Below are 22,062 nucleotides of genomic sequence, written 5' to 3' on the forward strand. Positions count from 1 at the left end.
CAACCAGGCATAATTCAAAGATTTTGACATATTCCCGAAAAATATCTAGAAATAGGGAATTTATCTTAATTTCATGCCTTTGTTATTTCCAGGGTAATCTGTTGCCAGTATTTTCTTTATCAATCTGTCGACTGTATGCGCGGAGGATCAAATTTATGCGGCGATGGCCTTTTGCACTGAATGGCACAAGTATTCAACCTAGTGAGGATACATAGCAAATCTCAAAAGGGTTTAGATTGCTAAATTAGATCTATGTCAGTCTCTGGCTTTGATTAATTCTGTTTGGTCTCGTCTCAAATGGTCTAGTACATAGTCCGAAGGGACAAGGGCAGATTGAGAGACAGGGCCATCTTTCATCGCTAGATAGAATACTAGTGCCAACGGATTGACTACTAGTGCCAAAAACCATTGCCGTATAATTCAATCGCCCGGGCACACAGTTGACTGGTTGAAGAAAAAAATAACGGAAAAAGAATAACCAGCATTTGCTCTTGGAAATAAGATGGGTCTAAAATTCAGGTAAATTCTATATTTGAGGAAACTCTCCAAACGGGTTGAATACTAGTGCCCTTACGGTACTCTTTGAAGAATAGTGTACTAGAGGTCTATTGGTTTTACCATGCATAGATCTAGATGAACCTAGATCAAGGTCGTGACTCTCCTATACCGGAGACCAACATTTGCATCCTTTCCGATGAACCGTGTGTTTTCCAACAGCATTCATACCTGCACTCAATCAGTAGAGGCGCTGGTCCAAACATTGGGATTGTCCCAGAAAACAAGGATATCCTCATAAACCAAGACAAATCATGTCTTGATAAATTGAGACTGTCCTTGTTTATGGGGATGTTTTTTTTCACTTCCCCCTACGGGACAAAGACAGCAATTACGGAAATTGAGAGTGCTAAAAATAGATTCAGTGACCTCAATTTCCCCCCAGTTCACCGTCTATTTTTCATGACTTACCGTCTTCCAATAATCTTGTTATGTAACCTGATATGTTTACATTGACTAGCACACTTGATTGGTGTCGGCACTTGACAGGTGAATGAACATTCCTAGATTTCTTGTGTGAAGAAATCCTTATAAACTGAGACAGTCCCTATAAACTGGGACGATCCCAATTTTCTGACCAGCGCCTCTACTGTCAATACAGTGGTGAGGCACGCTAGTATCACACAATGCTATAGTAATACCGTAGCATCAGATTTTTTGGTTAGATGCATTTCGACATGAGAGGGACTAGGCCTACTCAAACCCTCGATCGATCACGCACGTTGAGATCTACGATCTTAAAGTTAAACATGCGCTCTCAGACAGTCTAACCAACTGAGCTACTCTGCCTCCATCCACTTCAATTTCAGCTCAAATATGCATATTATTATCATCTGTAAAATCTCAGCCCAATTCTTCATTATTTTGCATTTCAAATCCAAACTAAGCTAAAGCCACTGCCAAGAATGTTAGTCATGATTGTTAATGTTATTGTTAACATGGTTAAGTCTGTTCATTATTCCATTTCCAAATGTAATCTGGTATTTGGTAATCATGGTAATTGCATTCTCAAGTCATGTAGGCCTAATATAAAATAGAATTATTTAGAATGCCTGCTTTCCGAATTCTAAATCATATCCACCCAATCCAGAATTCCAGGTTAGTGAGTTGAGGTTGAAACAATGAATGCCAAGCTAAAAAACTGTCTACACGCTCAAACTCAAACTAAAGCCCGGCCAAGCGGACGTGTAATTTGTTAATTAAAACGATGGAATTTACCTGCATGAACATGCAAAACGAACAATATATTAAAAATATTTTCAACAAATTCTTAAACAAAATCAAAGAACTTACAGTGGTGGCACTTTTGCAGGTGGATATCAGGCGGGGTTTGATGCCCATTAATAGAAACAAAGGGTTTGAATATTTTCATCACGATTACTTGTCTACTGATGATGCCGCCATATTGAATGCCTTTTCACTCTATGTGACCTCCAAAACAGGGAGATTTAAATGATAAAATGTAGATCCCCAATCTTTATGGAAATTTTTCTACTGAATAGAAATAGGCATAAATATGCTTTTAATGAGTCATTTATTTAAAATATATACAGGAAAGGATGTATATATCATATATTTCATATTTATTAGCTCTATTTCATATTTCTGCTCTTCCGCGGATGAATCTTATGTAGTGAACGGAGCGACCCTTTCTACTATATGTTCATAATACTACATTTGGAGAAATTTTCTCAAATTGGTATAACGCCGCATCATATTCGGGAATCTTCATTTCATTTATCTTTTCATCGACTGTTCTGAACATGGTTTTGTCGTTATTGAGGAAAATTTTGTCTATTTATATATCCATAGGATTGGTTTTCGGTGCATTGACAAGGGTATTTTCTGGTGAAATATACGACGAGTATTCGCTGTGTGTACTGAGGCCTAGACGTTCACAGCAGAAGCGACCACGCATGCTGTCTATACAGTACACAGGGCCCCACCCCCACATTCAAAACACGGGCGGTATCGACTATTGAGCAAGGCTAGAACTGTCATTTGTAATATATGGAGATATGAAGAAAGCCTATTATATGCGAGATGGTTTGTCGTCCCTTACCACAGTAAGGCCAAAATGGTATGAGACCAAAGAGTTACTCCTGATTTGTGTTCAATTGCTTCTTGATATATACAGATGGAGGTTTTATGTATAGTCAGGGGGTCGAGATAGCTAGACCTGAGAACTCCGGCTGGCAGTCAACTTGGCTCGAATATTGCCATATTGTACTGGGTTTATAAAGCAGGCGCGGTTCTAGAATGGGGGCTTTGGAGACTAACCCCCCCCCAAAAAAAAAAAAAAAACGACCACAAATAAAAAAAACCTAGATAATGTTGGCTCTGAATAATGCAGAATTCCATATACATGTGGTCGAGTGCTCTAAAATCACGTTGTACTATTCAAATTCGAAAATTTTCTTGCTCCGACGCTATACACTGATCGCGTCCTCTCAAAATAATGTCTAATACACAATAGCTAATCAACTCCCCTGCAATACAGCAACCCCCTCCCCCTACGGCTTCATCCATCACCACGAATATGACTAAAAATTGATTCAAAATGTGTCTACTTTTTTTTGAAATAAGTAACAATTTAGAATGAGCAAAATTTTCATGACCGTTAAATAAAATGCCCAAAAAGATTAGTTGGACACATAATATATTTAACTATTTATTTAATAATCTATTAACAATGAGCAATCAACCTGAAATGCATGGCTCTCCCTTGGGGTAGTGCATATTAAAAAAACAATCAAAATATATCTTATTATACACAGTAAAATTAACATGAGAAAAATATACATACATATCATGATAGAATAGTTGAAGTGAGATATAAACAAAAATATAATTAACTGCGCACATCATTAGAAAGAAGGGAGTATACAATAGACCATGATAACTGAAATTGACATCGGAGACATTTGATATTGGAGAATCAAGCTGAAATCGCACTTAAAGTCTATCTTTTAAATATTTCTTAAAAACTGAGAGGGAGTTTATTTTTTGAGGCTTAGGTTGACTATTCCGATGTTTGAATGATTCAATATTACATTTTGGGAAATGGCTTAGTTTGAGAGGAATTTATTGTGCAGTATATATGAATGGATTTCTTTCCTAAAAGTGGTTCACATGACGTGACTTAGGCTAGATTGTTCGCTTTGTTTATCACTGCCAAACTGGGAAAAGTGTGAAGTTTTACAGGAAACATGAAATGTGGTCCCAAAACTTCGTTAAAGAATGCTGGAGGTGCCGAGTCTGAAATAAACACTCAGATATAAGTCCTCAGATCCAGCTGGCGCAAAAAAAGGGTAAAGGTTGTATGTACCTCGGGTTACAGTGTTAATTTCCATGGAAAAGTTGTTACAAAATGTTTAAATGTATCTGTTTTATTTGAATTTGCTAAAATGCAAAAGAAATGCATGAAAAATGTACTGCACAGTCAGTTTGTTTTTGCTCTTTTCCCCTTGACACATCTTGAAAATGAGCATTTATGCATGCGCAAATCGATTTCGGCGAGCTTTACAAAAGTGGACAGTACTCAGTCCAGGGTAATATTCAGTCAAAGATTTTACTTTCATTATTTTAATAGATTAGACCAAAACCCCAAAATATATGTTAAAAAAATTATCCCCTGTTGCATATTTTTCAATTCCCAGGACTATTCCAAAGTGTAAACTTTTTATTGATACTCACTGTAACAAACAAGATCTGTTTCTATGGGGTCCCAAACCTATCATGTCTTTTTTTTTTCAAAATGTTTTAACATGTTTTTTGTTTGATTGATTTAGATAAACTTGAAAACTTTTCAGCCCAATGTATGAATGACGATAAATAACTTCGTTCCTTGTTATCAGATTTTGATGAAATTTTCAGCGTTTTACTCGGTAAAGTTTACTCTTTTTATTTAGATATATAATTATTTTCAGCCCTAAGTACCCCGTTAATGCTCTGCCGTATGCGGGAGAGCCGGCAATTTTGGTTGGCAAAAACAAGAAGAAACAAAAAAACGGAGATGGAGGATAGAAAGAAGACATAAGAAAGGGAAAATATTTTAAACATCTTTTTAGCAAATTCATAACATGCGGATCTCAAAATTTGATCAAGATTTATGCCCCCATCCCACGAGATTTAGGCCCATGAGAATAGGTATTATAAGTTGGCACGAATATTCATCCCTGGGTAAAGTCATGCAAGATTTATTTTCTGAATGTGTTGAAAACTGTATTACCATAGTAATAGGACATGTATTAATCATCTTAAGAGATATTCCTTTTCTGCGTCTTTATTCCGCTTTTCTTTTTCTCTTCGTATTCAACATTAAATTTGTCTGGAAATTAATTTAGTGTGTTTTGCAAGCCATACATGTATAACCTATCATTATTTTTTTCCAAGAGCCATAATCCATGTTATTACGAAACGATTTATATCACTAAGGGTGTTAACAAAAAAAACACGCTCATTCCTCCTGCTTGATATCTGCATCGTCCGTCCATCGTTTGATTTTTTTTATCGACTTGGCAATTATGCGGAGTCATTGTTTGTTAATCTGTTTTTCTGGCAGTCGCCCTCTTCGTCAAATAAGAGGTGAAACATTATGGGTACACATAAATACCCACCTTTCAGAATTCTAATGATGAAAAATTTCAACATCATTATGTGCGGATGTGACAATTCAGATGTGAACGGACAGACCAACAATAACATATAACAATTATCTCAATTTTATTAATTCCTCATCTAATTTCACCATGTTGATGAATTTATATCATGTATACACTGTACCAAGTGTTAGGGTATAAAGGCCTAGCACTGATAGGTAATCTGTCCGTTCACATATAAAAATGTCACATCCGCACATAATTTGTCAATGTATATATACTCAACTACATCAAAGGGGAGACATTTACCACCCTAATATTATGCAATGACTTGAGTCGTAATTATCATATCATTAATGTATAAAAGGCATTGATATTTTACACATGATATAAAAATTTGCTCTGATCGTTACAGTGGAATTTCTATGTTGTATGTGTGTATTTGTGCGTGAGTTTTGCAGACGTGTATCAATCAGATATGATTATTTACGTCTGGACCGACCTATAACGTCACTATCCAAAAGACGTGACCAGGGCTCATAACCTCTGCATCAATTATTTGTAACTTCCCCATGCACATAGCTTAGATTACAGGCGCACGCCACAACGCCCAGTATGTTTATATTATGAAAAGAAAATTCTAATTATCAAAGAAAAGCAAAATAAAAAGACCTAAAAAAGATCAGACAATGTGTAAAAGATGTATCATTTTCAAGTACAAACATCTTTTTTGTCAAAAATGACAAGTTATCCAAACTATTTCAAAATGTTTATCATATTGTCCGTTCACATATAAATATGTCACATCCGCACAAGCACTATTCAAGATTTTTGAAATATTTTAAAGAATAAAGTAAAACTGCAATCTTTGTATGAGTTTTATTCACAAACCAACCCCAGAGGCTGAAACATATCAAAATTCCAAGTGAATCAGCCGTAAGTTTGCAGAGATACAATTAAACCATAGGCCTAATCTGTTTCTGGGAAAACGGGTGTGCGGATGTGACAGATGTGAACGGACACCACATATCGCAACATAAAATAAAAACTTTTGAATGTCATGCGGAATGGTTTTGCATTTTATTACATCTCACATGGACTCATCAATGTATGACCAAAAGAACACATGCACAATAAACAAAATGTAGCAGTCTGAAATGTCTGCGGATGTGGCAACTTTGTGAACGGACATTTCAAATTACACATTTAGATTGCAATAACTTCATCAGATGAGAATTTTGCTCAGACAAACTTTTTACACAAGTTGTGACTGACCTAAACTTTGATCAGATGAGATTTTTTTTACAACCAGCTTTGAATTTCTTTTTTTTACACCCCTCAGAAACAGACCCTTAAATGTGAACGGACAATGTCACATCCGCACGACAAATTTGCATGGCTTTGAAAAAAATGTACTAAAGAATAATCAGATTTTTTTCAAAGTCTTATGATTTATTTCCACTACCCATTATGTAAGAACTGCTCTATTCATTTGGCCAAATATCTAGATTAGTTAAGATATGGCAAAGTTGAGCGAAAGCCATGTTTGCTAGGTTGACATCACATAAAGAAAGTCCCATATAGGTCTACCTCCCATAGCATAACAATGGAGCTATTAATGATGGCATAACGAAAGTCCAACGCTAAAGTGTGCGTGCAAGATGTGTCCAAATTTGAGACCTAGCTGATGTCACATCAGCTAGGTCCAATTTGGACACATCTTGCACTATACTGTGCACACACACTTTAGCGTTGGACTTTCGTTATGCTGAGGTAGACCCTATATGGGTCTATCATGTACATACCAAAACATTTCATCTAGCTTCTGATATTTTGTACAGTGGACAAAAACCTGAAAAAATTGAAAAGTGGCGCTTAACCGTGAAAACCGGGACAAAAAGTTTTCAGCTACCAAAATTTTGAAATGGTAGAATAATATAAACTTTCCAAGTCTAGTATAACTTCAGATACAGCATTTTGGAATATGCGGTTAATGTTTAACCAATTGTGTTGTACCTCTGTGCCATGAATTAAATTTTAATCATATTGTAAATTATAACAGTGCATACCTATGTGGTTCATTGAGTAAGAAATCACAATAATGATGTTATTTTTTTGCTATCTCTTATGGGAGGGTGATAGAAATGCACAGTATCAAAATTTCATATGTTAAACCTAATGGCAAACTTTCCGATTGCCATAAATAACTATTGTACACAAAATAATAGTTTTGTTATGCTTAAATGCAATCAAATGTTTCTCATAAAAATGTATATTTTTAAACAAGTATTTGCAAAGAAAGAAATAGATTTCAAATTCTTTTTTTTCAAGCTTTTTAATTGTAATTAGACAAGTAATGTCATTTTTATATACAATAATCATTTTCCTTAAAAATTGAAATGGTTTATGCGTGAAACCTAACCCCTTTCACTTGACACAAATTAAAGATGTTCATTATCGGGGCTGTAGTTGTATAATCTTGTGGTGAGCCCCAGTAACTGCAAGTTCTGCATCCGAATGACATCAGTTGAGTTCCATTGCATATTGCATGTATGTAAAAAGTACTGGGGCCCGTTGCAGAAAGAGTTGTGCAAGCAATCAACCAATCAACAGCGCGCATTTGGAACTTGCGATTTATATTTTGACTTGCGTTTAAACACAACGGACCCCTGTACCTTTTTATTCAGTGCATAAATCGCAGAAAATATTTGGGGGTCAAATTGCCCCCCCCCCCCGTTGGATAAGGGTTTAATAATTGGCATAGAAGATAAGCTATTAATTCTTTTCCCTATTGTTAAATGTGAAGTTTATTTTGTCTTTTTTTCTGTATGTTCCTCTTCGATTGTGAAGCTGGTTGGAATGTATTTTTCGTAATGTGATTTTATAATTTCTACTGAATTATGAAATTGATAAAATTATACATATAAGAAATAGAAAAAAAATATTGTTGATGTTCATTCATATTTTGATTGATGTAAGACAGAAAGTGTTAAGAGACCATCGGAGAGACTGACAGAGAGAAAAAGAAGAGCAGTAGAATATAGGGCAATTCTTTAAGTTTTTAACTATTTGATAAAATGTAATAAGACTTTTGATTTAAGCAATAATTAAACAAAAATGAACTTCAGCCTGTTTACAAATTTATAATTGCTATTGAATTATGAAATTGAGAAAATTAAATATATAAGAAATAGAAAAAATATTGATGTTCATTCATATTTTAATTGATGTAAGAAAGAAATGTTAAGAGACCGTCATTCTACTGCTCTTCTTTTTCTCTCTGTCAGTCTCTCAGGCTGAGAGACTGACAGAGAGAAAAAGAAGAGCAGTAGAATAAAGGGCAATTCTATAAATTTTTGACTATTTGATAAAATGCAATAAGACTTGTGTGATTTAAGCAATAATTAAAAAAATGAAATTCAGCCTGTTTACAAAATAATTTATAATTGCTATTGAATTATGAAATTGAGAAAATTAAATATAAAAGAAATAAAAAAAAACTATCGGATGTTCATTCATATTTTAATTGATGTAAGACAGAAATGTTAAGAGACAGGGAGACTGACAGAGTTAGAGAAAGAGAAGAGCAGAGAGAGATGGGGGGGGGGGTGGTAAAATATAAATAAAGGGCAATTCTATAAGTTTTTAACTATTATTTTGATAAAGTGTAATAAGACTTTTGATTTAAGCAATAATAAAAAATGAACTTAAACCTGTTTACAAATTATTTTCTGATGTGTCATACAAGATCTAATCAAATACAAGAAAAAGGCCTATGTATAAAAGAATCAAATAAAGAAAAAATAATATAAAAAAAAGTCCACTAACAAATCCTCAACCTCCGAGCTACACAAACGGGAGAAAAGGGTGGAAGAAAAAAGGGATAAGAAGGGGAAACATTTTAATAATTGATATTACAACGATAATTCTGCTATCATGGCCATGCACCAGCTAGTAGTCGAAGGCATCAATTAAAAAAATAAATTAACAATTTTTCCCCAGATTATGACCCAAATAACTCAATTTTCATTTTGAACATACAAAAATATTCACTTGCCCAGCCCCCCCCCCCCCCCCTCCAGAAAAAAAACTAAAATTTCTGTTCATGACATGTTCTCGACTCAGGCACGTAGAGTGGTGCAGGGGGTGTCTACGATCCCTTATTGCCAGCAGCTAGGGTCCACTAAAAAAATAATGTTTTTTTTTTAGCCTATATGCATGCAGGCCTAAAAAAAAAACGGGGGGGGGGGGGTACCCCTAGCTGGTCCTGGTTACAGGCCTGAACTATCTAAAGGGTCCACTTTGTCCAAATTTGCACCAACCCAACTAGATATTCGGATAATTTAATTTCCGAGATTTTTTAATATAATTATTTTCTGTATTGATCATCATCCAACTAGTAGACCTACGCAAAATCCATGGGTTAGTAGGCCCTACTCACATACTCGGCCATTCATGTCCTCGAGGATATTCAGGAATCCTGTTTATTTATTTCAAAAACTAGATCTACCCCATACCCTCATCATGAATGACACACAGCTACAGGCACTGATGAGATTTTACTACTCTACCACATAGAGATATTATACATCTCTATGCTCTACCACCAGTGCACACAGACCATTCACGTTATTCAGTGAATTGCATTTATATATTGCGGTTGATATTTCGATAGAATCCTGTCGCGCTCATTGGTTAATTTGCGATATTTCGATAGAATTTGATGGCACTGATTGGCCGAGTTCTATCGAAATCCATGTAAAGAAGTCCGCAGTAGCAAAGCATGCACAAATCTCGATATAATAATTATTTCGGTCAAAGCATCTATGGTCAAAGCATAGCATAGCGTGTCTTTACACCTTTACACCACTGATCTCTCTCTTAGGGGAGAGATCAGTGTTTTTCACCAACAGCGTGCCATAGATCTCGAAAATTGACCAATCAAACGACAGAATTCTATCGAATTATAGCACAAGCCAACCAGCTGACACAGATATCTATATAAAGCATGTTGAACCCCGCAACGGCAAGCCAGCCCGGTTAGCTCAGTCGGTAGAGCATGAGACTCTTAATCTCAGGGTCGTGGGTTCGAGCCCCACATTGGGCGCACATTTTTTTTCTCATGTTGATTTTAAATAATCTTCTGATTGGTTATGCAATTGTCACATAAAAATTCTAGATCCGTGTGTTTGATCAGTTATTGATGTCAAAATATATTTAGGCCTGCACTTGGTTTACACTGATCTTGTTCGTCGCCATTCAAACAGCATATCACAAAAAGTACTTGGCTTTTATCTGTATGGTCTTATTACCTTTTTGACATGTGCAGCAGGAGGCGGGGGGGGGGGGGTGCTCGCCCCCCCCAAAAAAAAAACCCATTGGAAAAAAAGCCCTTTAAAAAATAAACAAGCTTTTCATCAAAATCAGATGTACATTTCAAAGGTTCAAAGGTCAAGTCCACCTCAGAGAAATGTTGATTTGAATCTATAGAGAAAAATCAGACAAGCACAATGCTGAAAACTTCATCAAAATCGGATGTAAAATAGGAAAGTTATGACATTTCAAAGTTTCGCTTATTTTTATAACAAAACATTAATATGAACGAGCCAGTTACATCCAAATGAGAGAGTCGATGTCACTCACTCACTATTTCTTTTGTTTTTTATTGTTTGAATTATACAATATTTCAATTTATACGAGTTTGAACATTAGAGCCTCCTTGCCTGAAGCACAAAATGTTAAGGTAATGGAATTCCACGTGTTCAGGTAGGAATGAAACTTCATTTCACATGACAATGACGAGAAAATAAAAATATTTCATATTTCATATAATAGAATATGAAAGAAATAGTGATGTCATCAGTTCCTCATTTGCATACCGACTGAGATGTGCATATAACTGTTTTGTGAAATGAAGCGAAACTTAAAAATGTTATATCTTTCTTTTTTTACATCCGATTTTGATGAAATTTTCAGTGTTATGCTTGTTGAATTTTTCTCTTTTTATTTAAGTCAAGTTTTTGTTGGGGTGGATTTGTCCTTTAATTTTTCTAAACAGTTGTGTGCATAGCCTTGTATTATGCAAAAAAAGAGATAGAGATCCATTGAGGTCACCCTCTAACTGCTCTTAAAAAAATTGTACATTGAATGAGATATTTCAAAATTTTCCCTACTTATATTGTGAAATAATATTTGTTTCCTCCCTTAACATGTGGAATTACCATGTGTTGTAATTTCATGCAAATTAATGGTCTCCTTATCTGCAAAAATCGTAATACAGTATAATATCCCCAACATAAAAAAGTGATATCGATTCTCTCATTTGCATATTGAATATGTATTTCTTTTGAAAAACATGCAAAATCTTTTTAAAAAAATGTCAGTTTACCGATTTTACCTGTTCTGATTCTATATTCATTCAAACCAACTTGACTTGCCCTTTAACTGCCAAAATAGGACCTGGTTCCCTACCAAGATTGTATTATCTATAAAATAGAAATATGTCCCCAATAGATTGAGGATGTATTTGGGCCTATACCCTATATATTTGTTATTTTGTTTGAAATACCATGATGTATTAATCTGCTACGTATAATAATGAAATATTACAGTTTCCATGTTTAGATTTTCCTTTATTTTACTCAGATTATCAAAACCAAATTTATTCAGAAAAGAGCACTCATTAATATTTACTTGGAGTATACCTCCCCCCCCCAATAAAAACAAACTGTGCTCAAATTAGATATACTGCACTGAATCATAGAATAGACAGTACAATGAAAGATAACAAACCACAAAATAATTTATTTATCATTGTTTAATTTGTAACAGCCATGAAGCAATTTATTTTCAAATACTTAAAGAGCAAGGATACATTGACAAGACTTGTTTACATAAACAGGAATACAATTTTTCTTGACTATCCATCAGTTCCCTCTCCAAGGAATAACATGTGTTTAGGTGGTAACCAAAAAAGTTCAATATATATAGCAACAATTCATTCCAATAATCATACTTGTACCAAATGCAATATATTTTCCTTTTTAAACACATGTTAACAAGAAAAGCAGATACATACAGACTCTATGATTAGACACACAAACCTGTTATGAAATAAAAATGATAATCTTTATGGATTGTTATGTGAAGCAATGAAAGAAACATGAACATAGAATCTTGGCACCTAAAACACATACACCTCAACATCTTCCTCTCACATCATTTATGCCAAAAAAAAACAATTGCATCTTTAAACATTTGAATCAGAATTGCTTCAATCAAAAATTTACAGTATAAATATAATATTGTAATTTCTCATACAAAAAGAAAAAATGTGGAGAGTGTAAATTACTAAAGTACAGAGGAACACCATTTTCTATTGCGGACCTTAGGGAGGAATTCTTCTCAATCTTAAAAATAGAAAATATGGGTGTTTGTTAAACTGCACAAGTCTTAACATTTTATAGAGGATATTACCTTATGGGGGGGGGGGGGGTTGTCATGATTAACATACACGCTGAAAATGAGGGTATACACAAAGTAGTTTTAACCACCCCTTCTGTGGAAACTTGCGTACAATGCACAGAGTATTTCATACATGTATTTCAAATGTACATATGATTTGCGTTGCATGCAGATCTGCATATGTAAATGAGTGCTTCTCAATTTTTACAAAAACATGTAGCTAGCATAACAATAAGTTGAAGTTTCCAGAGGAGGGGTGGGGGGGAGGGGGAGCTCAACATTCTTTGGTGGCTGATGTATTTTACAATTGTAAATAAATGTATTAAGTATTGTTAAATAAAATATGCTCATAAGTTTATCAAACAAAATAATATTTTTACAAGTTAACTCAGATGGGTTGCACACAATCTGAAATGGTCAATTAATTACCAAGAAGTCTCAAAATCTGTTAACCCAATTAGGTAGACTAGAACATGTATCAGTCTCATCCTCCCCCTGCCCTCACAAACAATTTTTGGCTCATGAAGTTAAATTAGCGAGCATCATGCATATGTTTATCCTGGACCTGGAGGCTGGAGCCACATAATAGACACAGGTGTGATGCAACCAGATATTATACATTGATATGTACCATTCACATTTCACAATGAAGATGACTAGAATGGCATTTGCATTTGAAACGACACAAAATACCAAATGCAACCAAAAGGAAAAAAACACACCAGAAATCAATCATGAGTTATCTCAATACATAGCATTCCTTTCTATGACTTTGCTACAATTGTTTTTCCAATTATTATTTCTTTTTGATTTCTTCTTTTTCTTTACAAGAAAGCTCATCATAATGCACTTTCTGAGGTATGACAAGATTGGGAAAGTATCCACACTAAATGGTTGCTCACATTTACATGATGTACATGTATCTTTGTTACATGAACGGCGCACAGATTCAAGCATTGCAACAATGAAAAAAATATATATAAACCACTCCTATGAAATAAGACATTACATCAATAAGTATCCCTGTAGCCTTACTGCCTTTGACTTTTGAAAATAGAGGACACTTTCCTGTAATAAATGATGTGTGACCAATATTAATTTTCTTACTAAAAATTATTTTTGAAAGATATAGGATTGTATTATCAAATTCAAGGACTGCTGGAAAGTACTTTTACACCCCCTGGGTAAAATTAGTTGTGGATCCTTTATTATCCCATATAAGAGGAACTTCATACCACAGATAGGGTTATTATGAGCTGAGTAAATTGATATCACTGAAGGTTCAGCACCAACAAACATTTCCTTGGATCATTACCTAAAAAATCAAAGTTTATTTCCATGAAGGAGGAAACTGCTAATCTAAGACATACGTGTACCTTATCAACATAATCATGAGGTCATCACCTACAAGATGACATACATATCTAATGTACTCTGTGCATGCTAGCTCTTTTATGAAATCATTGTAATAGTTTATACATACTGTGAATAAGGCCTAATTGTAATAAAAGCATTTTGAACACTATTTTAATCATCTCATTTCCAAGAAATGATGATAATCAGATTACTCTGTACATGGCATGTACACATAGAGCAGATTTTCATCCAATCAACATAACAATTTGTAGGATTTGTACATGGCCCGGCCAAGGTACTGCATTTAAAGAAAAACAATCATGGCAGTATATACAAAGGCTCACAAACATATCAAATCATTTTCAAATAATGAGAGCAGGAATAACATAAATAATTCTATAATCACTCTAGTATTATAAAATATTATACTCTGAAGAAAAAAAACCATATGAGAAATAAAAGAACTTACAGCAGAAAAATATCCCATATTTTCACAAAGTATTCTTACACTAGAGCATGACCATATATGCTGTTTCAATTCAAATGGTCTGTCTAATTGAGTTTACTATGGTTGTGAATCTACATTGGTTGGATCCTGGAAGTATTTTTTTTTAAATGCATACGTTGAATTAATTTCAAGAGATTATCTAATTTATCCAAGATAATTAATTATAAAATGGCCACAAACCAGTTTCCACATATAGTCCACTGACCATGTATTAAACAATAACCTCCTCCTTCCCACCCACATAAAGCATAAAACATGCCAAATGTACAGTGCTTTTGGTATAAAGTGCTGGCTGACACATATACAGTTATGCCCTTTATCTACATTCTGAAAAATATCACTTACAACATAAACAACCCTTTCATTTCCCTTTTTTATAGGAAATTTAACATGTAAAATATGGGAACGTTCAATTCAACCCATCTCCCTCTTTGGAGGGAGTCTAAATTTGTAGGCTCTGGGATTTAACCTATCATACATGTAACTACTGCAGCACTAACAAATGAGCCAGGAGTTTAATAGTATTTCCTTGTACAGAGAGCAAGAGAGTGGGTATTCAATAGTGTTCATACAGACCCAGTTAAGATTTAATTAAGACTATAGAGCCTACACAACCCTATGGAATGCATTCACCTCTAATTAACCACACAAATCATTCATCTTTCTTTCAATTCAAAATTGCTACATTTTCTTTAATATCAAACAAGTTTTACAGCTACATTGCTCTGCATATGACAAAGCTCTCTGGTGAGCATTTGCTCATTACCATCACAGTAACAGGCAGTTCCTAAAATGGTATATATGCATAGCACAGGAGTGTTATCAACATTGACTGTCTTTCCCTTTGTCATGGGGCATATTTGTATAGGAACCAGAGCAATGTAGCCACAAGTTTATCCACAGAGGCAAGACTTTCCATCATTTCTCATCTTCTGTACAATAGATTTTAATTCATTTTTTTTCTCAACCAGCAGTACTGACAGACAAGTTTTAGTTTCCCCGCCATCCTTACTGCAAAGTTTCACAGAATATCTCCGTAAATTACACACACACCAAATAGATTTGTACAAAAGATAGAGGGTCGAATCTGCCACAATATTCCTACGACTCGTACGGTATCAATCCCCAACCCATTCGGCCATAAACAGGATAACCAAGAGAGTTGGAGATAATATTACATAATATTTTCAATATCTATTTCCTTTCATTATCTTATTTTTTCTTTAACATCTCCCTGTGTGTGAGTGATGAGCCATTAAGAAGATTGGACCTTATGATTGACAGCATTTCCTCTTATTGGGTTCAGTGTAGCCATGTGTGGGTGGAATGGTTATGGGTTTCACATCTGAACTGGGCGAGTCCTCACCGTTACCACCATCTCGAATGTTCTTCTGTGACACTATCTTGTAAATTTCTGCACAAAAAAAAAAATCTGGATTAGAACATTGGTCAATTTGATGACTAGACTCAAGAAGCTAAGGCTCAAATACGGGTAATCAACATTTGTCGTATGGTTCGCACCAATCCGAAACAATTTTAACAATAAACAAGATGGGTGTATGCAACTCTCCAGGAACTGAATCCTAAAACAAATTCTATGTGTTTATAAAGGACATGCATGTAGAATCATGGATCAGAGGACCTCTCTCTGTATTGAAAACTATTACACTTTGTGAATGAGCTTGGTTTAGCCATTATCTGACACCAGAACTACATGTTAAGAATTTACCTTCAGATGTTGTAAAACAGGTCTCAAAAACCAAAGTTTATGTTAAGAATTTACCTTCAGATGTTGTAAAACAGGTCTCAAAAACCAAAGTTTATACATCCATATATACAAAATTATGTTATTTGTAGCAATATCCAACACGGTATCATTTGTGTGGGACTGCCATTTCATGTATGCCAGCTATCAGAAAAGCTACAAACTGAACAAGAATTAATATTCGCTAGAGGGTATTCATTTGTCTCGCAATCTACTAGGGTCAACAAGGAAATTCGTGATCACTCTCGCAAAAAGTGTTCACTAGCTTACAAGTTCACGAGCTTTCGAGTGCCGCTGCAACTCTTTATCAAGTGACCAATCACACAACGGATCAGTGCCCACCTATTGTTCTCGCGCTTGTGCGTACGGTCTTGGAGATTAGTATAAATACAGTACGATATCGGACAATCCTTGTCACTTGATAAAGAGTTGCAGCGGCATTCGAAAGCTCGTGAACTTGTAAGCTAGTGAACACTTTTTGCGAGAGTGATCACGAATTTCCTAGAAAGCCAGTGAACACTTTTTGCGAGAGTGATCACGAATTTCCTTGTTGACCATAGTAGATTGCGAGACAAATGAATACCCTCTAGCGATTATTTCAATCCGCAATAATGAACCTATTTAGTATTATTGAAAGAATTAATATGTCTCCAGTTTTCTAATACATGTAGTTTGCTACAGAGTTATATAGAACTAAATTTGGCAAAAAACAATTTGACCCATGTGGTTGAATTCAGGGTCACAGTAAGGTCATAAGGTCAATGTATTTGAACTATCTTTAATACTCACTTTCTAATGATATCACATCAAACTTGGAACTCCCATTACCTTACAAGGGTTGACCAAAAATGCCAACAAAGGGTGTGCCATCATGCAAATTTTTTATTTTTCCGGCTTTTACAATGTCAATAATTACTAAATATATGCATTCAGCAAATTTGGAGTTGATATGATTTAGCCCGTGGGTGAATTACATGAAGCATGGAATGACCTCCTTATTTATGAAATTCAGGATGAAAAGAAAAATAATGCTGAAAGGGGTGAAGGAAAGGTAATGTATGGAAGACTCACCTGTCAAAATTTGAACAAAGGCTTGTTCTACATTTGTTGAATCCAAGGCTGAAGTTTCTATGAAGGATAGTGTATTTCTTTCTGTAAAGGAGATAAAGGGAAGAAGGAAAAGTGTTTTATATTCAATATTTCAGTATATTACAAGGAAATAAAAATGCTCAAGTTTGATTGTGTGTATACATGTACTTAAATCATAAGTTTGTACATGGCGGTGTACATGATGTATTTAAGTCAAATGTACTACATGTACATGTACATTAAAATGATTGCTACAATAAAGAGCAAAAATCTAAATACTTCTAAGTGCTTGACCAGACTGAGTACTGATTCTACTGAAACCAAAAAGTATTGTATAAACTCTTCCTGATAATACCCCAACAGTAAATTAGGAGAATTTCAATAAAAAAATATAAAAAAAGGTTGATTTGATAGCAACCTCTTTCTTTTTCAGTTTTATAGAAATGGTTGATTTTTCTTTGGAATCTGCTTAGTGCATAAAAATGAATTAAAGCACTTTTCATTGCACAATGAAAAGCATTATTTTCTGAGACACAACAGATACATGTATGGGCTCCACAATGCTTTGCATCTCAAGGGGTATACAAAAATAGATACTTCTTGTATGAATTTGCATTCTTTCAATTTACTCCTCCCTCTAATGACAAAAAGACAGCAATGATGGGAATGGTGATCTATATCATTTTTTTCATTAAATATTTAGTTACCCTCAATAATTTTGCCAATACACAGTAGGTGATACATGTAAACTGTTTAATTTATGAAAAGGTGAGTAAAACTCCATTTATTTTAATACATCATGTCTTTTCATCACCACTTCTGGTGTATTTTGATGGTATTACAGGGTTGTCACCAGGGACTTTTTAGGACCCATACATGTACTTCATCCCTTTTAATTGTATCCGACTTAATAGTTTACATGTTTTATTTACCTATAATATAGTCTTCAGTCTTATACATTATTATTCATCTTTTCGATTAACACATGTATTTATATCATTGTTATTGTCTGAAGTTGTTACATGTAATTTTTTATTGATTTAAGAATAAAATGCAGAATCTCCTGAAGAAAAAAAGTGATTCAGAGGGATAAACTACATGTACATGTAGTCGATTTCTTATTTTCATAAATTTTCTATAACAGTTGAGAAATTGATCCTGTGGCTCCTTGCAGAAAGAATTGTGCTTGAAATTAATATTCAACTACAAAATGTAAAGCAAAAAACATGGAAGTCTGAACAACACAGACAAGTTTAAAATGGCAACATTTATCATTAATTTATCATTCCTATCAATGTCTACCTGCAGGGGATATTAAGGAGAACCAATATTATCACCTTTACATAGAGCATTTTAGCCATACAGTACATTAAAAAACACATTTTGGTCTGCATCAATTGCCTGTGCAGTATCAGAGCAAATCCCTAAAATGACAGAAATCCAACAAATATCCCATAGGCTCCTGTAAAAAATTTACCGTTGAGTATGCGACCATATTCACCAGTCTAGTGCGCATGCGTTAAATATACAACGCATACAACAATGAAAGCAATGCCCAACGCATAGATCACAGTTACGCTCAATGACGTCATAATGAAGTACGTGTACATGTAAGTCGCATGTCAATGACCAAAATTGATCCTAATGTGATAGTGATATGTCATGTTAAATCAAAAGTCTCATAGTATTCAGGATCTTGACTGTGCACAATAAAATAAAAGTATTTATCAGCCATTAACAGTTTGGAAATATTGTCACAATGAATAAAAAATAACCTGTGACGATTAACCTGGACCCAAAGCTAATCTGATCATTGTCACTCACATGCCCTACATGTACAGTGTAGATATTGTACGCGTACAGCATATGTACTTGTACCAAATTTGATGTTGATTCGTCAAAAGCTTCTTTGGTAATCCAACAAAGAAATGGGATGGATAAACTGAATTATATTGCCATGTACTATAATTTACATGAAGGTCAAGTCCAACCAACGAAAATGCTTACTTGAATAAATAGAGAAAAATCAAACTAGCATAGTACTGAAAATTTCATCAAAATCGGGTGTAAAATAAGAAAGTTATGACATTTTAAAGTTTCGGTTATTTTTCAGAAAACTGTGAACTGCACAACTAGGTGAGTCAGTCGATGACATCCATCACTCCCTATTTCTTTTGTTTTTTATTGTTTGAATTATAGATTTGACAAAGAGGACCAACTTGACTGAACCATTTAGTATTAAACAATGCCAATTCCACATGTTCAGGAAGGAATTAACCATTGTATCAATTGACAATGAGGAGAAAATTAGAATATTTCATGTAATAAAATACAAAAGAAATAGTGAGTGGATGATGTCATAGTCTCCTCATTTGCATACCAGCCAGGATGTGCATATAACTGTTTTGTGAAGCGAAAATTTGAAATGTCATAACTTTCTTATTTTACATGCATCCGATTTTGATGAAAGTTTCAGTGTGTTATGCTTGTTTGATTTTTCTCTTTTGATTCAAATCAACTTTTATGGGGGGGGGGGGACTTGTCCTTTTTAATATTATGAACATGTCCAGACTCTTCAGATTATCCCAAGTCACTGAACTCGAAAGCTTGTATCTCCCTGTACTCCACTGCTTCATTCAATGTACTTGTTACTGTAAGCCTCCATTTATTGTATACATGTATACAGTCTAGGGATTTCCCTAGTCTGCTATGCAGACTCTGAATGGCTCGTGAGGTGGGATCTGCTACTGGTTTGCGAAGCAAACCAGCCTGAAAGGGTGAGCGAAGCGAGCCATTTCACCTCAGTAGACCTAGTCTGCTATGCAGACTCGTTGAATCAGCTGAGGTACACACACTGCAGATGTGGGTCTACATTTGTAGACTAGGATTTCCCTGCATTGAGTAATAATGCATACATGTAGGTATTTTGAAATACAGCATGTCGCTATGCCCTGTTCATTGTATTACTAATAAACCAAGTATTTTTATGACTCTTTCTCCCAAAGTGGCCAACCACATCAGGGTCACTACCAATGAGTGTGGTAGGGTTCATGGAGTGAGTAATCATAGTATATAGGGGAAGGCGGGGTAAGTTGAGCATACATGTAGGGGCAAGTTGAGCCACCAGCCCCAGGCCATTAATGAATGAGTCAGACATTGTGGTGGTGTCATGTATTGATGACCCATAGCATAACCCCTAACCCCAACCCATTGTTTTCAACTTTGAAACAAAAAGTAGTTTTTTAGAGGGAAAAACATGAATTTCAGCCAAAAAAGTAAAAAAGAGTGTGACTGTGAAATAGATAAATGCTTTATAAACACACACATCTTTAAATATAATAAAGACATGATAACAACATTATTAGTCCAGGTATGGATCTTCATTCTTGTCATAGTCTTTTATATGATGGATGCATAATAAATGTGTGGATACAAAATTATCGCACTAAGTTCGGACTGGGGTAAGTTGAGCCAAACAGCATGGGGCAAGTTGAGCCATGGTCAATCCTATGGTAATGTACATGTACATGTATCTTAAAAAACAAACAAATCATAAAAATCAATTGAAATGCTGGCTGAAAGGAGCAAATTTACATGACTGCTCTTTTCCTTTTAAAGGATGTTAGTATTTATAGAGAATTAGCAAGTGGAAATACTTTAAACAAAAAATTGACATGCTGGTTCTCCCCTCATACATTTTGTACATAGTTTTTGTGACTCAACTTACCCCAGAAGGTGGCTCAAACTTACCCCATATATGGGGCAAGTTGAGCCATTTGACATCGTTTTTTTCAAAGGTCACAATGACTTTCAGTGTGGGGATAGAAAGTTATATATAGGTGGAAACTATTTCAGAAGAATTAAATTTCAAGGCAAGGTACTTATTTCGACAAGATTATTAATCATATAAATTCTAACATGCAAAAAGCAAAAACTGTCACAACTTACCTCGCCTTCCCCTACATATATATAGTCGCACGCACCACGAACCATCCTCTCTGCACACTTCGATGCGAAAGTTAGTTTTGCAGAAAACGCATTTAAAGAAAGCTTTTTTAAAACCAGCAATAAGTGCACATCTACAAGGAGAGCCAATTATTTACCGGTGTCTTCGTTAAAAAGTTTAGGTTCTAAGGTTTCATCCCGTATCTTTATATTTTCTTGAAATTAATTATTTATGCCACAGTGGGCATCCTAACAGAGAGGACAGTTCGTGGAATAGATACAGTGCGCTATCGCTCATCGAAGTGCGCAGAGAAGACGGTTCGTGGTGCGTGCGACGAATTTTGTAGACTATAGTGAGATTATTCTCCTGGATGTGGCCAAGTGTATGTGTTGTACATTGTACATATAGTGTAATGATGGTCATGATAAAAGTTAAAACCCAAAGTTTTGCAATAGTGAAAAAAGAAACACTAATAACAAAGTCTTGGTGTTTTGTCTTTTTTTTTAGGGGGGGGGGTGGGAAATACATGTAGGTTGGAGGTATCAATCATATGCTGTTTTTTGTGGTTTTTCACATTTTTTTCAAAAACCCATGTAAACTCTGAACTTCATGATGTCCTTGTACAGACAGTACAGGACCTATAGTTATAATGTAGAAAGACTTAAAACTGCACATTCAAAACTTGTACTTGAAGGACATCTTTGGACATAACATTTCACATTGAGGCACTGACATGTTCTCATATTACTTAAGTTGGCAGTATACAACAAAGACTCGA

The 22,062-nt window shown here is 34.8% G+C and overlaps 2 protein-coding genes and 1 non-coding gene across 11 annotated transcripts in view; 1 reads left to right on the plus strand and 2 right to left on the minus strand.

The window, feature by feature from the left end:
- Nucleotides 1–1,995, minus strand: part of LOC121411188 (histone-lysine N-methyltransferase 2C-like) — a 74,490-nt gene extending 72,495 nt beyond the window's left edge. For 6 of the 9 annotated variants that reach the window (XM_041603758.1, XM_041603757.1, XM_041603756.1 and 3 more), the window contains exon 1: nt 1,849–1,993. The gene's annotated coding sequence lies outside the window, so the exon portion shown is untranslated. Of the gene's footprint in view, nt 1–1,848 lie in introns of all 9 variants that reach the window. The other 3 variants (XM_041603755.1, XM_041603754.1, XM_041603759.1) reach the window with 2 other exon arrangements.
- An 8,195-nt stretch (nt 1,996–10,190) lies between these two features.
- On the plus strand, nt 10,191–10,263 carry TRNAK-CUU. The gene has a single exon. It is a non-coding gene; the product is annotated as a tRNA-Lys (tRNA).
- A 1,699-nt stretch (nt 10,264–11,962) lies between these two features.
- The window catches only part of LOC121411189 (ras-related protein Rab-11B-like), a 31,853-nt gene continuing 21,753 nt past the window's right edge, over nt 11,963–22,062 (minus strand). Inside the window, exons 4-5 of the mRNA XM_041603760.1 lie at nt 17,321–17,401; nt 11,963–15,898 (exon numbers count right to left, since the gene is read on the minus strand). Of these exons, the coding sequence (XP_041459694.1) occupies nt 15,756–15,898; nt 17,321–17,401 (224 nt within the window). The 3' untranslated portion in view covers nt 11,963–15,755. The remainder of the gene's footprint in view (nt 15,899–17,320; nt 17,402–22,062) is intronic.

The sequence above is a fragment of the Lytechinus variegatus genome, chromosome 3 (genome assembly GCF_018143015.1).
Source record: "Lytechinus variegatus isolate NC3 chromosome 3, Lvar_3.0, whole genome shotgun sequence".
Taxonomy (NCBI): Eukaryota; Metazoa; Echinodermata; class Echinoidea; order Temnopleuroida; family Toxopneustidae; genus Lytechinus; species Lytechinus variegatus.